This window comes from Scylla paramamosain, unplaced genomic scaffold, assembly GCF_035594125.1.
Source record: "Scylla paramamosain isolate STU-SP2022 unplaced genomic scaffold, ASM3559412v1 Contig52, whole genome shotgun sequence".
NCBI classification, from domain to species: Eukaryota; Metazoa; Arthropoda; class Malacostraca; order Decapoda; family Portunidae; genus Scylla; species Scylla paramamosain.
Genome location: NW_026973717.1, coordinates 339132 through 356185, shown reverse-complemented (window position 1 = coordinate 356185; position 17054 = coordinate 339132). Strand labels below are relative to the sequence as shown.

The 17054-nt window shown below is 38.9% G+C and overlaps 1 protein-coding gene across 1 annotated transcript in view; it reads left to right on the top strand.

The window, feature by feature from the left end:
- LOC135098251 (calcium-dependent secretion activator-like) overlaps positions 1 to 16719 on the top strand; it is a 204616-nt gene extending 187897 nt beyond the window's left edge. Inside the window, exons 16-20 of the mRNA XM_064000517.1 lie at positions 2774 to 2875; positions 4673 to 4736; positions 4838 to 4961; positions 5156 to 5176; positions 16608 to 16719. Coding sequence (XP_063856587.1) covers positions 2774 to 2875; positions 4673 to 4736; positions 4838 to 4961; positions 5156 to 5176; positions 16608 to 16702 — 406 coding nt within the window. The 3' untranslated portion in view covers positions 16703 to 16719. The remainder of the gene's footprint in view (positions 1 to 2773; positions 2876 to 4672; positions 4737 to 4837; positions 4962 to 5155; positions 5177 to 16607) is intronic.
- The last annotated feature ends 335 nt before the right edge of the window (positions 16720 to 17054 follow it).

Here is a 17054-nt window from a genome sequence, read left to right as displayed (position 1 = left end):
ATTTTATAATAATCTTATTGTAACAGTTTTATATATATATATATATATATATATATATATATATATATATATATATATATATATATATATATATATATATATATATATATATATATATATACAGTGAATTTGGTCTGACAGCCTAAACAAACATACTAAAATTGAGATACATATACCAGAAAAGTGAGGAACTCTCCATAACTGGCAATGATTATACAGTTATTTTGAAAATTTACAGTGATTATATTTTGATAGTCATTTTCACTCTGTTCTTGGGTGCAAGATCTAAGTAGTTGGATAAAAAAAATCTGGAAATACCATTGCCTAACTCTTAATATACATCCTTATTGGAAGTAAATAAACAAAATTAGCTTACTTGGAAATAACGACATAGTACATAAAATGATCTTAGTAGGATACATTGGTACGTTTAGTTTTCATCTGACACCATTTTGTCTTCTGTCCATAGCCAAGAACAAACTCAAGGCCCAATAGCCCCTAATGTACCATTTCCAACAAGGTTTGTTGAAAAGGAAAGTAGTGTAGAAGATTGGATTTCATGGTAATATAATCTAGAACCATCTTTATAATTACATAGTTTGCTAGATATACACAACACATTTTAAATTTTTATAAGCATATGAGTAATTAGTATGCCAGTATTTTTAATATTTCTTTTATTACAGATGGAAAATGTTATGCTTCATGATGAGCATTTATTGCAATTTTATATTCATGTCATTCACGAGTCTATTGCATTGTGCACCAGTAACTTGAAACGTTGCAGTTGATATATTCAGTTAGGACAAATAATGCATATCATGCTGAACTTTATTTAGTGTGAGTAGCATGATTGTTCTTATTCTGTGCATTTTTAGTAGTTCCATTAGTTCAGATTTAGTTACTTATGATAATGCCTTCATTCCAAGTTACAATTACTGTTTTGAATCCATGGGTGTTTGTCAGCACCTTGTCAATCTGCATGGAACTGTGATCTTTCCAAGCAACCTCTTTTTTTCAGTGCCACTTTTTTTTAATGCATTAGGAATTTACTGAGAAACTTACTTGTTTATAGGTGTGATTCTTCTCTGCTGAAATTTTCCTGGCTAAAATTTCTTAAGACGCTAAATACTTACTTCCCTCATACTTACATTATGAACTATGTAGATGTAGTTCCCTCTCTCTTATCAAGCTTCTTGCAACCAGGAAAATAGACAACAAACAAGCATCCATGTGGGTATTCATATAACACTACATTACAATCATATCATGATATGTATCATATTGAAACAGCAGTTTTCACACCAATTATCTCAGTGTTTCATAATTGTATTAAGTACTGTTCTTCATAATACACTTGAACATGATTTACTCATGAGAGAAGAATTTTATTTTATTTTTATTTTTATTTTTATTTATTTATTTATTTTTTTATTTATTTTTTTTTTTATTTATTTATTTTTTTTTTTTTTTTGGCCAATAGATTTTAGTTTGCCCACATCTCTGTGCAGCTTTACCCATTTTATTCAGACCCAGGCATGAACATTTTATAGTGTATGATCATAAAAGAGGAAAAAAAAGAAAAGAAAAAAAATGGCAGAACATCTCTCCATGCCTGATTGGCAATCTAATGATCATTATACATGTGTGTATGCACTATGTATGTATGTATGTATGTCTGCAGGATGCCTTGATTTCTTTTGAGAGTGAATCAGGCCAGGCCACAACTGGTTCCTGTTGTCTCCAACCCCCAACTCGATAGACAGAGATTTGGGTGGTTCTAACTAGACAGCAGTGTTATTTTAATGATTAAGAGTGTGGTGGGTCAACACCTCAGAGACAAGGTCACTCACCCTGCCTGCTGAGCACTGATGGTACACCCTAGGGTGGTTCACAGAAGCTCTGCCACCACTACCACCACCATGCAGTCTCTTATTCTCAGTAACTCATTATACATCAATATAAAAATTAACACAGCATAAGCAATGAAAGTTCATTGCAAATTTGTAATATAAGTTTCATAGTTTTTTTCTGTTTTCTTCTAATTCTGCTGATGTGGTCGGGATCTGTGCCAGAATATGTGCTTTAATTTGATTTGAGATAGTTTGGGTGCATATGAAATATGAAAAGAAATAATGCTTTTGCAAAATAATCACTACTGCATGGCAGGTTTTATGCAAACTGCATCGGCCATGCCCACTTGTTACGTTAATTTATGCTTGATGCATCTTTGTCTGCCATCAGTATTCATGACTTTAGAATAAGGTTGTCATATCAAGCCATTTACATCATGTAAAGTATACTCTGAATCATTATATATTAGTTGCATAACCAAATATTTAAAACAACATTAACCATCCTCATGCTTTGCATTTCTATTTTGAGCATCTAATGTATGAAGTTAAGTACTTATTTTATAAAAGTAATTTGCATCAGAAATATATAGCTTCAGAATGTATGAAAAAAGTGAGACATTCAACTTTTACACACTGTATTGGGCTCATGTCTGAGTAGTTATATTTTTATAATGCAGCTGCTGAGGTTCCTTCTTAGGTGACAGCATAGTTTCTTAATTTCCCTCAATTCATATCTATGATTTTACAGTGCAGCAATAAATCCTTTCTAGTAGCAGTAAATATTTTCAGTGTAATGTAAATTATGGGACTTAAGATTAAGTAAGATATAGTTGGTTATAGTTCATGAAACACCCTCCCTTCATTACTCAGACTGAAGCCCTCATTTTGTCCTGCCGTAACACTCCTTCTTCATTCAGACCTGATGGTGTGGGGACCGTCCTGGCAGAAGAGAAGGAGCACTTCCAACACATCAAGGAGAGACTAAGAGTCTTACTTGAACACCAAATTACAAATTTTATGTAAGTGCAAATTAACATTTAAGTTTTGAAATGAATCCCAAGAATCTTTAAGCTGGATTTGTCAAGGACATACTCAAGTTTGCATCATCATTATCATTTGTATGATAATTTTGTATGATATCACAACTCTGATAGCACAACTCTGTCAGTTTTATATGATATAGCTTTCATCTTTTCTGTTGGGTGAAGTCATTGGGTAAATTGCAAAAGGTAGAAGGGTGTCAAAAATACGATTTCTCAAAAGCTACTCAACAAATTTCAGTGAAACTTAAGAGGTGTCATGTTGTTATAATTTTGATAAAATTCTTTGCCAACTTCCAAGTAGCATTGTGCATGTGTAAAGTAAAAATTCCAGCTTTTCAACTAATTAATTGATTAAGCTCAAATTTTGTTGTTAATAAGAGTTATGCAAGTTATGGCAAAAAAGCATGTTAAACTTACAACAATACTGTGCATGTGCAAAATACAGTATAAAACTTTTTGTAATGTGACTGTCAGAGAGCACTGAATGCAGAATGAAATTTTCTATCCAATGGTATATAGCACAACCATTAGGCTTTTGCAAAGTTTTGGCAAATGTACAATGTGTGGGGTGCCTGAATTCACCACACACACACACACACACACACACACACACACACACACACACACACACACACACACACACACACACACACACACACACACACACACACACACACACACACACACACACACACACACACACTCTCTCTCTCTCTCTCTCTCTCTCTCTCTCTCTCTCTCTCTCTCTCTCTCTCTCTCTCTCTCTCTCTCTCTCTCTCTCTCTCTCTCTCTCTCTCTCTCTCTCTCTCTCTCTCTCTCACTTGTTGAAAAACCTCTTCCACTGATACATTAGTGACATCTTCGCTCATCAATTGCCTTCTGAGGCATTTTACTGGTGTTATGTGTAACTCTGCTAGTTGTATGATTACTTCATGTTGTGTTTTGCCTTTTCTGTTTTAATTTTCTTTGATTTATTTCCATTACATATCCACTCTTCTTGCACCTGCTTTCTCAGTAAATTAAGAATTGTATGTCTTTCAGTTCAGTAATTACTCAATATATTGGACTTATTGTCTAGTCCCTTAAAAGCTAAATTGTGATGAAAACAATATTCAGATTTTCTTGTGAATAATCACTGCACTGCTTCTGTTCTGTATCTTTGACTTTTTGCTTTATGTCCAGCTTCCTCTTGCATATGTTACTACCAGGACTATTATACTATTGCATTCCTAAAATACATATTTTACTTCAGTACTTAATGTCCTTTTCATCAAAATGATCTAATAATCTTATCATTTTCCATTCTTGCAGAGTTCTCATTCCCTCTTCGTTTCCACATTTTTCACCATGTCCTGTATCTAAAATATAAAAATATATGTGGATATTACAGTGGAATAATAGTTACATATAAGACATATTGTGGCATCATGAACGATATTTATAACTATATTCTCAAAGTCAAACAAGCATTTTCTTTGTAAATATTTTATATTAAGATTGAAAATTCTAATAGTAATTGAAGTACATGTTCCATGATAATAATTATTAGGAAGAAATTAAGACACAAAAGCAAGTTTCATAGATTCATTTTTTTTTTTTTTTTTCATTAGTTATTTATTTGGTTGGAGGAGTGAAGAATTTAAAAATTAATATTGTTTTCATATGACCAAAATATTAGCAACCAATAATTCTCTAAACAACCAACGAGAGTAAATACCAATGAATAACTACTTCTAGCTTTTCCAGTTTCAACAAAATGTTTTATTTTGACAGGTATTGTTTCCCATTTGGTCGACCAGAAGGTGCCCTTAAAGCCACATTATCTTTACTTGAACGGGTGAGTACTTTGTTAGGAATAGCTAGAAGAAATGATGAACATGTCTTTCAAAATGGGCTGTTATTTCACACAAATGTATTACGCTGATTTCTTGTATGCAGGTGTTGATGAAGGATATAGTTACTCCAGTTCCACCTGAAGAAGTGAGAGGCATGATTAAGAAGTGCCTAGAAAATGCTGCTCTCCTCAACTACACTCGTCTCTCAGCAGAAACCAGAATTGAGGGTTTGTTACTCTTGATCACTATAGTAGTATGAATATAGACTTTAGTTTTCCTTTTCCTATGATGAGTATTCACATAAAAAAGAAAAACCATTTTTTTTTCTGTGCTGAAGAAGTTACCTTTAATGAGATAGTGTTCTCCATCATAAATGAAGATTCAGTGACTAATGCTAAAGTAAAATATTTTTAATCCCTAGGTGGTGAATCAACCCTTCAAGGTAAATGCTTTTTGCATGGTTACTACAATTATAGTAACTAGTTATTTATTTATTTATTTATTTGTTTGTTTGTTTATTTATTTATTTATTTGTTTATTTTTATTTATTTATTTATTTAACTATTTATTTATTTACTTATTTATTTTATTCATTTGTTTTTTATTTATTTATCTATTTATTTTATTTATTTATTTATTTATTTTTTTTTTTTTTACTTTGTACTGTATGTAGTAACAACTGGGATAGCATGTTTTGTTTATGAATATCCCTTACTGGTTACTTCTCCCTTCAATTTCACACTCAGGAATTAAAGGTACAATGCATAACCACAGGAAAGACTTCATTCTTCATTTTTTTTAATACTGAAAAAAAACACAGATAAGCATTTTGCTTTTTATTAAGCATTGGATATAATAGACCAAGTGTCCAAGGATGGCAGACAGTAGAATGATGAATACAGTAAAATCCCTCTCATCCGGCATTCGAGTATCCGGCAGCTTCAAGCATCCGGCACATTTTTCCCTGAGCCTTAAAATCAATAAAAAATCAATGTGTACTCATAAAATCGATTAAAATTCCCCTCGCCACCAGAGTGCACTGCTTCGCGCCACCCACGGCCCACTGCACTGTGTTTACTCAGTGACTCAGTCCCGCGTGTGCACTGTTTATCGCCTGACGCCATCATCATGCCTAAGGTTGTAGAAAAGAGGAAGCGTGTTGTGCTTACACTTAAGCAGCTGATCAGATCAGCTGATCTTTGTTATGGTAAGAAGCGTGAGTGTAGGGTGGTGATTGTGGACATAATTTCACTTCGATTCAAGTATCTGGCAATATTCAAGTATCCGGCATGTCGGCAGTCCCGTTGATGCCGGATAAGAGGGATTTTACTGTATACCCATTTATATATCTTTGTTGTTACATTTTCTTTATGGACTTTCCACAATAATTTTTATGTCTTTCCATGCCCAATGGTATTTTTTTATTATTTCATATTGAAAAAAAAAAAATGGTGTCAGTTTAAACTTAATGCATATTTTTAAATATCTGTAACTTCATAATTATATGTGATAGAACCCATAAAATGAAAAAGAAAGAAGAAATACTTAAATTTTTTACTGTTCTTGTTAATTTTTAACATGTCCACCATTATTACTAATACCATTTTCATTTCCTCCAAACACATCTTATCAATCATCAGTCTCTTCACATCCAGCTTCCATATTCACATGCACAAGGATGAGTGTCTCAGAACCTATTAAGCACTCTCCTAATAATTGTCACTGAACTTCTTCCCTTGTTTTCCCATACACTGGAATATAATCACATATCCATGCATATTTAACAGTCTTTATCTTCCCCTTCATCTATACTGTCCTTGAACTCTTCCTTCAGAATATATCTCTGAATGGTAAACTTGAAGAAATTTATTGTTTTAAGTATTTAGTGTTGCATGTTGCTGTGATTGGAATGCTTACCACACATAGATTTTTTTTTGTTCCCGTGGAAAAAGATTATCAGGGACATCGTGCTACTCTTTGTTCATTCACTGATCTTTCTTATTTTCATATATGTTTATTGTTGCACCCACCCCTCACTCCGGGAGGGCATGTTATCCACACAGGCATGGGTCAAGAAACTAGAGCAGTGGGGCCTCAAATAAGTCACACTCTGAACGCTGGGACAAGACACACACACACACACACACACACACACACACACACACACACACACACACACACACACACACACACACACACACACACACACACACACAAGGCTGGGGCACAAGGAAAAACGTGGGCACTATTTCCTAGGTTTATTGACAAATCCTCCGCAAGTACACTGCTTTACAAGTTCACAGGGGCACCACAAGTCTCCCAGGGTATGACAGGCATTCAACAGGGCACTCAACAGGCAGGGGAACACTTCCAAAGCAGGCAGGCACACACTGGCTTCCTCTCGGGCCACACGTCTCCACTCTCTCTGCCTTCCCACCTCTCCCAGTGCTGCTGCCCGCACCCATACCCCTGGTGTAACATTATCCCCCCCCTACAATTCAGATGACCCGGCTGCCATGACACACACACATACACACAAGAAAATAAGTGGAAATAAATAAATGAAATACACAAAGAAAATTAATGCTCAGGAACATCACAAAAGTCTCTCATCTACCCTGTTCTACGCCTCTGCCGCCGAGGTCGCTGTGGTGGTGGAGGCTTGGGCTGTGGCGAGTCAGCAGCGCCACTCAGGGGGGGGCGTCTCTAGCCCTAAGTTCAGGATCAATGTCACCACTGTCATTTGCTGTGCTGCCTGCTCCACGCTCATTTCCATCTCGGGCAGCCCCTGCCACCTCCTCGTCGCTGCTGCTGGGGCTTACATCCTCATCTTCCCCGCCATGGCCCCAGGAGTAGCGGCCCGAACCATGGTAACGCCACAGCCAGTCCACGTGGACAACAGACGGTCACTTCCATCCCCAGCGAATCTGATACGTGACATCAGAGAGGACTGTTTCCACCATGTATGGCCCCTCCCAGGGGCTCTGGAGCTTCGGTGAGAGCCCTCACTGGCAAAGTCCTGCATGAAACAATGGTAGTACGTGCACAGGCCCAAGAAGCTCCTGACTTCCGCCACATTGGTGGGGATGGGCCACTTCTCCACCACTGCTACCTTCTCCGGATTGGTGCACACACTGTCCCGACCAACGACATGGCCCAGGAATGGCACCTCATACTGAAAGAGAGAGCACTTTTTGGGGCTGAGCTTGAGGTTGGCTTTCCTCAGCCAGTGCAGAACCTCCTCCAGCCGCTCCAAACACCCTCTCCATCAGACGCTCAAAACAACTAGGGGCGTTGCAGAGACCAAAGGGCATGACATTGAACTGCCACAAGCCCTGACTGAAGGAGAAAGCAGTCTTGGGCTTGTCCTCCTCTGCCATCTCCACCTGGTGGTAACCCAGCTTCAGGTCGAGTGTGGAGAACCACCTGGCCCCCACCAGCGCGTCGAGCATGTCATCAATCCTCGGCAGGGGGTAAGAGTCCTTGGCAGTCACGTCATTCAGTGCCCCGTAGTCCACACAGAAGCACTGCATGCCGTCCTTCTTAACCAGGACTACCGCTGATGACCACGGACTGTCCAACTGCTCAGTCACCCCCTGCGCTGCAAGCTCATTGATGGTGTGCTGCACCTGGGGAAGGGAGACAGAGGGGGTGATGGTGGCAGAAGGGGGGGGGGTTGACTAAGCCCCAGCCTGCCACCAGCTGGGCTCAAGGGAGGAGTTCCGATGGCTCCCCAGTCCCCTGAAGCAGCCACCAGCTCTGACATGACACTGCAAGGCCCCCGAGCTGAGGGTTCTTGCCAAGGGCCCCAGACAGGCCCCAGCAGGTCCGCCACCCCAGCGGTTCCCAACAGAACACATGGGGCTGCCTGTTCCTCCGCGCGTGCTGTTGCCAGCTCGCGCCGCTGCTTCTCCGTCCTCATCTCCTCCCTCAGGCCCTGGACCTCACCTTCCAGAGTCTGCACCTTGTCCAGCAGTTTATTCCTGACACTGTGGCAAGCCTGGTTGGTGTACTGCTGTGTTTCCGCCTTCAAGGGCACAAGGCTGCTCTGTAGCACATCCTCAAGATGGTAGACCTGGTCATCCGCCCGTTGAGCCTGCTCACGTGCCAGCTGATCGGTCCTTTCAACCTGCTCACGTGCCCTCTGAGTCTGTGGCTCACGGTCCACTGCCATTTCCTGCCTCATACCAGCCAGCATGGCAGCAATCAAGTCCATCTGGCCTGGTTTGACCTCACTCAAGCCGCCCTCGGCCCTGTCATGGTGGTCATCTTGTGACTCCATGATGACTCACAGTCTCACTGCTCACTGTTCCCTGGATCCCACTCTATGACACGACTTGTTGCGCCCACCCCTCACTCCGGGAGGGCGTGTTATCCACACAGGCACGGGTCGAGAAACTAGAGCAGCGGGGCCTCAAATAAGTCACACTCTGAACGCCGGGACAATGCACATACACACGAGGCCAGGGCACAAGGGAAAACACAGGCACTATTTCCTAGATTTATTGACAAATCCTCCGCAAGTACACTGCTTTACAAGTTCACAGGGGCACCATAGGTCTCCCAGGGCACGACAGGCACTCAACAGGCAAGGAAACACTTCCAAAGCAGGCAGGCACACGCTGGCTTCCTCTCAGGCAACACGTCTCTGCTCTCTCTGCCTTCCCGCCTCTCCCAGTGCTGCCACCTCCAACAGTGCTGCCGCCCACATCCATACCCCTGGTGTAACATTATTTTAAGGCAAAAAATATGGGCCATCTCAGTTTTGCCACTATGAAGTATACTTTGAATAACAAGAGGCTCAGGTAATGCCTACAACAGAATTGAAGTGCAAACAGACATTTAAGGAAGTGTCTTTAATAATGTGCTGGCCACTAATCAAAAATTATATGCATTCTTTAGCAGACAAATGTATGGCATTTGTTGTATAGAGTTGGAAATATATTGCTAAACATGATGCCTAAAGGGCAGAGACTGTGGTCTAATATGATTCTTTTACTTTCCTCTCCTACATCGTCATAAAAATTTCACCCACACCTTCACAGTTTGGTCACCAAATGCCATTGCTTGTGCAGTTTGTAAGAGTATCAGGAGATAATGTCTTTTTCTTGTTCATAATAAAACAAAAAATAAATAGATAAACATAGAAGCAGGTACAAAGTTGATGTGAACAAACTTTACTGCCATATGATGTACCATGTCCAGGCTGGGGATACATTTCATGCTCTTGTAGTTTGCCAGTCTCGTCACCCAGTAAACTTCATTGTTGAGTACTATTATATGATTGTTTATAGAAATGTGGTGCTTAAGGATAATTCTTTGTAAATACTTTGCAAATGTTTTGTTTGGTTGAAATATTATTATATGTAAATGCCATGTACTGTTAAAGGACTATTATATGTAAAAGATTTTGTGCAATTGAAAGGTTATTGTATGTACAATAAGCGACTTTCACAATTAGAACTCCTGTCAACAAGAGCATCACATTGCACAAACTGGCAACTCACTCCTTGATCTGAAAAAATCTGCCAGTAGAAAATAACTACATGGCAACTTAAGTTAGCCTCATATGTTTTTCAAAACATAGAATAACTGATTCAGTGTTTGATACATTGACATAAGGGAAAGTTATCTTTTGTGACTGCTCCTATCTTTGGCTAACAAAATGGCTGTGTTTGTTTTAAACAAAGTTTTCTACTGAGGTGATCTGCAATGCCTGGAAAATATACATGCCAGGATTATATATTATTATTTATTTTTTTTTTTTTTTTTATGTAGGAAGGACATTGGCCAAGGGCAACAAAAATCTAATAAAAAAAATGCCCACTGAAATGTCAGTCCCATAAAAGGGTCAAAGCAGTGGTCAAAAATTGGTGGATAAGTGTCTTGAAACCTCCCTCTTGAAGGAATTCAAGTCATAGGAAGGTGGAAATACAGAAGCAGGCAAGGAGTTCCAGAGTTTACCAGAGAAAGTGATGAATGATTGAGAATACTGGTTAACTCTTGCGTTAGAGAGGTGGACAGAATAGGGGTGAGAGAAAGAAGAAAGTCTTGTGCAGCGAGGCCGCGAAAGGAGGGGAGGCATGCAGTTAGCAAGATCAGAAGAGCAGTTAGCATGAAAATAGCGGTAGAAGACAGCTAGATATGCAACATTGCGGTGGTGAGAGAGAGGCTGAAGACAGTCAGTTAGAGGAGAGGAGTTGATGAGACGAAAAGCTTTTGATTCCACCCTGTCTAGAAGAGCAGTATGAGTGGAACCCCTCCAGACATGTGAAGCATACTCCATACATGGACGGATGAGGCCCTTGTACAGAGTTAGCAGCTGGGGGGGTGAGAAAAACCAAAACCAAACTGGATAGATATAGAGACGGGATACTATGAGATTACTCCCCTCCCATAAACCACAACTAGGTAAACTAGGTAAATACACACACACACATGTACACAAACACAAATATGCATGTGGAAATTTATTGTGTGGCTAGCAAGGAGGTGGCTGTCAGCAGTGAACTCATTGATCATCGATTTTTGTCTGTTGTCATACTGTTTTGCAAGTGATCAAAAGAGACTATTTTTTTTTGCAATTTTTTTATATGATTATTCCTTATCAGATTTTTGTCGACAGAATTTCTTAAAACTCTCTCTTGTTTAGAGTTTCGTTTTATTTGGGAAAAATCAGCTAGGGCGGCCTGTTTTCGACCCATTCCACAGACAATAAAGTTAAAGGGAGTTATTATACCAGAAATTAGGTAGATAGAGGTTTGTTATATTGAGGGTTACTGTACCTATTAGTTTAGTTCCCTTTCATTTTACAGTGTACTGTATTTTTTTTATCAAAATATTATGTACCATATGTTTAACAATTGTTTTTTTGTTATGTTAAAATGAACTTTGAATAAGCTTAATAAGTGTGAGACAGATTTTATGGTTTAGACAATAAACATAAGTATATCTGAGCATTATAGGGATACTTTCCCATATTTGCAGATTTTTGCTATTCACAGTACACTTTGGAACATAATCCTCATGAATAGTGGGGAAACACTGTAGTATGCAGCCTAAGTCATTTCTGTGAAAATATAGGGCAAGTTTAAGTACCACAGCTCCTAAGTCCCTCCAGAAGCTAATGGCACTGATTGTATCACATGATCAAGGTGTTGAAAATAATGAGATTCAGTCTGTGTTTGGTTGTGAGGGAAGAAAGGCAGAAATTCATGCCCTCTCATCTATTGTTGATACTTCACCGTTCCCTGTGAGGTCTGGTTTGGGTTGGTGTTGCCCATTTTTGGGTCAAGGCACAGTTGAGATTGCTGGGGTTAAGTACCCCATTACTGTGTTGTGTGATATGGTTGCCCAGCAGTCTCAGAGTAGGAATGTTACTGGGATGCATGTGAACCCCAATAAGGCTATGTTGTGCCATGGGATTGGTGCTGTAGAAAGCTTTGCTATGGCAGAGATGAAAATTTAGTTCCTGCTAGTAACTGCAGAGGAGCAGGTGGCATTAGTGGAAGACCTGCCAGTGTTTGGTGTTGATTTCCTTTTAGGGAATGACTTGGCAGGTGAAAGAGTCTGGGTGAATCCTCCATCCGTGGACCAAGTCCTGGAGTAGGCTGTGGCTGAGAATTCAGATTTGGATAAGATTGTTACTCCTGTTAAGATGAGGTAGGTGACCTGGGTCTGGGGGCCCACATTCTCTGTAACTCTTGGGGTCAACTGCAATAAGGCAGGACCACCACAAGAGAAATGCAGAATTAAGTGTTGATGTTCCAGTTGAGGCAGGGGGCCCAGAGGCCTGTACTGCTGCTGGCAAGGGTTTGGGTGAGCCAGAGTTGGGTTTGTCCTTGAATCATAGTGCTGGGACTGACTGCAACAGGGCAAAGCCACCGTAGAAAGCACATGATCTGGTTAGGGGTTTTACTGAGGGCATGGTGGAGAGTTGGGTTTGAATAGTTTGTTGGTTTGTCTCATCCCGTGGAGCACCTTGAAGGTAGCACTTAGGCAGAGATGTCACCTGGTTTGGAGGCTGTGGGCTCTATTGTAAAGTTCAATCCCTAGTCTGTTGTGTCTGGTGTGTTAGGGGTTACTGCCCATACAGAGCATACCGGAGATGTGGAGCAGACTATTCCCTTACCAGGAATAGACACGGCGTTAGTTCACCTAGTTGACCAACCCTTTTGTTCACCCCTATATATATATATATATATATATATATATATATATATATATATATATATATATATATATATATATATATATATATATATATATATATATATATATATATATATATTGGAACCTCAGTTACTGAATGTCTCCCTTTTTGAACAAACCTCCCTCTCTGTCATCTCCATTTCCCCTTATCTTTCAGAGATTAGGGATGAGAGAGAGAGAGAGAGAGAGAGAGAGAGAGAGAGAGAGAGAGAGAGAGAGAGTTTTATTATTAACAACAATATTTATGCATAGTGTACTACTGTTTCAACTTCATAACTACAGGCATAGGCTTACAGGCCTATTCATCTGTATTAAGACTGCATTAGATGCATGGTAATTATAAGATGCTCTTTTCAAGAAAAGTGCATCTAATGCACTGGCAAATACAGTACTTCTCTCTGGCCCCAGCAACTGATAGCTGTCCCTCAAGCACACAAGAAGGTTCTGTTGATAATTGGACTTGGATGTATTTTTGACCCTACTGTGGGTCCATTCTGATGTTCATGCTCTCTCCTGTCACAGTAGGAAGACAATGTAATAAAAATAATAATTTCAGCCATGAGGTAATTTATATCATTCTGGCTCTGAACACCTCATGTGTGTGTGTATGTGTGTGTGTGTGTGTGTGTGTATGTATATATATATATATATATATATATATATATATATATATATATATATATATATATATATATATATATATATATATATATATATATATATATATATATATATATATATATATATATTAACATGAGTTTTGCATAATTTTAGTACATATTTATTTTCATATTCATACAGTTTCTTGGAAGGTGTGGATGTGGAAATTTATTCCACACTCAGCTGCCAAATGTTACAGTATTTCCACACTAGCAGGTGAAATTCCACGATATGGTAACCCTGGTTCTTCAACAGGATCACATTTAACTTATTTCAAAGATAGAATTACTGTCTTACCCTCTGTGTCTCTCCTCCAAATATATAAAAACAAAGGTAACATTCATTGAAACTATAAATTAGTAATAAATGGCAGCTTTTGCTATGTCTTGTAGTATTTGAAATCAAGTAACTTTGTTCCAAAACTGAATTATGGTATGGCAACTGAAGCAATTATAAGTTAAATTTTTTGTTTGAAAACCGAGTTGTTTGGAAAGGAAGACGTTCAGTTATTGAGGTTCTACTGTATATGTGTGTGTGTGTGTGTGTGTGTGTGTGTGTGTGTGTGTGTGTCTGTATATATATATATATATATATATATATATATATATATATATATATATATATATATATATATATATATATATATATATATATATATATATATATATATATATATATATATATATATATATATGAACTGTACTCCATATATACAGGTGGATAAGTCCCCTGTAAACAGTTAGTAGCTTGCAGACACAGCTCAGAATGTCTTTCTTCATGAAAATTGTTTAAGCAAGAGATGAGATGTGATGTTTCCACATGCAGGACAGACTGAAGATATTCAATTTATGTAGGAGTGGGGGACAGTTGAGTGTCACTGAAGAAAAGGGAATAGTTATCTAGAAACTGAATCAAGTAAATAGATGCAAGAACACCACTAAATTTACTCTGACTCAGTCAGAAATGTTAGAAAGATCTAAAGTCAGATATTCTGTGGCTTCCTATCATGAAATATTCAGTTTCTGAAGGGTTGGTCATTTAGGAAAAGACAGAGAAAAGCTTTGTGAAGAGTGGTGCCATCATTATAGGAGTGGACAGGAAAAAGAGTTTGGTTTAGATCATTGATGAGTAATAAAAAGTCAGTGACAGGACAGAACCCTGAGGAACACCACTGGTGGTAGACTAAGAAGAATAATATATGTATACCACAGCATCAGTAGAATGGCTAGAAAGGTAGAGAAAGGTAAAACCTCTAAGAGAGTAGCTTGGAAACTAAAGCTTTATGGCAGACTCTATCAGTCTACAGCAAAGTAAATTTCACTGAAATTGTGGTTTTATTTCAGAATCACTACAAACTTACTTCTACTTTTGTGACTTGTCCTATTGGCTAGAGCTCCTCATACTGAGTATTTTGAACCCATATATATTGTAGCAAATTAATAATAATGCTGTCAGCAATTTTTGAAAATCTATTGGCTTGCTTTTGGTTCTATTTCATATTTAGTTAAGTTAGACTTATTTTAGTTAGGGTTGGTTTAGTTAGATTAGGCTTAGTTGAGTTAGGTTAGGTTTTGTTAGATTAGGATGCTAGCAGCAAGAGCAAGATCAAGAACATGACGGCCATCACAATAGGTAAAGTTTTCAGTGCAGTGTTGAATGAGAGACTGTGTAAATGGATTGAAAGAGCTGGAGTGCTGGGTGAAGAACAGAATGGATTTCATGTGGATAGGAGAGCTGAGGACAATATGTTTGTGGTGAATGAAATGATTGTGAAGAAAAAGAAGGATGGGGGTAAATTGTACCTAGGTTTTCTGGATATTGATAAAGCTTATGATAGAGTGAACAGAGAAATGCTAGGTAGAGTCTTAGAAAAGATTGGATTGAATGCAAAGATGGTTAACACAGTGCAAAGTATGTATGTGGACACAAGAGCTGGATAAAGACTAGGAGACATAGAAACAGACTGGATGAAGAGTGAGAGAGGAGTTAGGAAAGGCTGTATAATGTCACCAACCCTTTTTAGCCTGTATACAGAGGAGTTAGCAGCTAGAATGAGAACAATGAATGTAAGGGGTAAGTGTGGGGAATGATAAAATATGTGTGCTTCTTTATGCAGATGATGCAGTTGTTATGAGTGAATTGGCAGATGAGCTTCAAAGCTTGTTGGATGTTGTGGATGGGTATGGAAAAGTCTTTGGTGGAGTAAGGTTTAGCAGTGAGAAAAGCAAGGTAACGATTGTGATTAAGTCAGAGGATGAAAGTAATGTGGTATGGAGACTTGGAGAGAATGAGTTGAAACAGGTGCAAGAATACAAGTACTTAGGGATGTGGACGAGTCCTAGTGGGTGTAGAAAGGCAAAGAATGAAAAGATAAGTATGGTAAACCAGTGGGTAGGTCGACTGGGAAGCGCGGTAAGGATGAGAGCAAGTAAGTATGATGTGTTGAGAGAAGTGTGGAAGAATGTGGGTGTGCCAAATATAATGTATGGTATGAATGTGATTGCATAGAATGAAAGTTAAATTGATAAGTTAGAAGTGGGCCAGAATAGAGTAGTAAGGATGGCACTGAGTGCTGCAAGGTATACAGCAGTTGAAGGCTGAGAGGTGATATGGGATGGAGCACCTTTAAGGAAAGACTCACAAAAGCCACACTTAGGTACAAAATTAGGCTTGAGAGAATGGATGATGCAAGAATAGCAAGGAAAGTGTACCTGTGGAATGAAAGTGGAAGCAAATGGAGGAACAGGAGCATGAAAATGACGGACAGGAGTGGATTACAAGTTGTGTGGGCGATAAGAATGGAGTTATGGCATGATAGGAATGAAAGAGTGGAAAAGACAGGAAAGGAGTGGATGGTGTTGTTGCTGGGACTGTGTAGAGAGGCCAATGAAAGAATGATTGAGGCAGTGAAAGTGTTTCTAGAGAGAATATGGCATGCCAGATGTAGGAACAATTAGTGTAGAGGATGCTGTTCCTTTCTCTTTGTTTTTCCCCTTCTACAGGAGTTGCAGATCCAAAGGCCTGGCTTAGGAGTGATCCTGAGCCACATATACTAGCAAGATCAAGATCAAGATCACAAGAACAGCAGCAGCAATGAATGGAGGTTGCCTCAATGAATGGAGGAACCAGGATGAGGAAAAAGAAGAGAGAGTGGAGCAGAGCACCCAGACAGAAAACCTGATGAAAGAGGCAGAAGCACAGACGACGAAGACTGAAGAGAGAAAAGACCAGCAAGAAGTGGTGGAAGTGGCCAGAACAGACAGACGCCCAAGGAAGAAGAGAATGGTAATCAAGAAAGCCCCAGTACGTGTCATTGGAGACAGCATGGTAAGGAAGACTCCCGACTTTGTGAGAAGGGAAATTGAGTGCACCAGCATGGGAGGTGCTAAGATCCAAGACGTCAAGAGGAAAGTCAAGGAAGAAGTGCAAGAAATGGAAGAGAGAAGCCT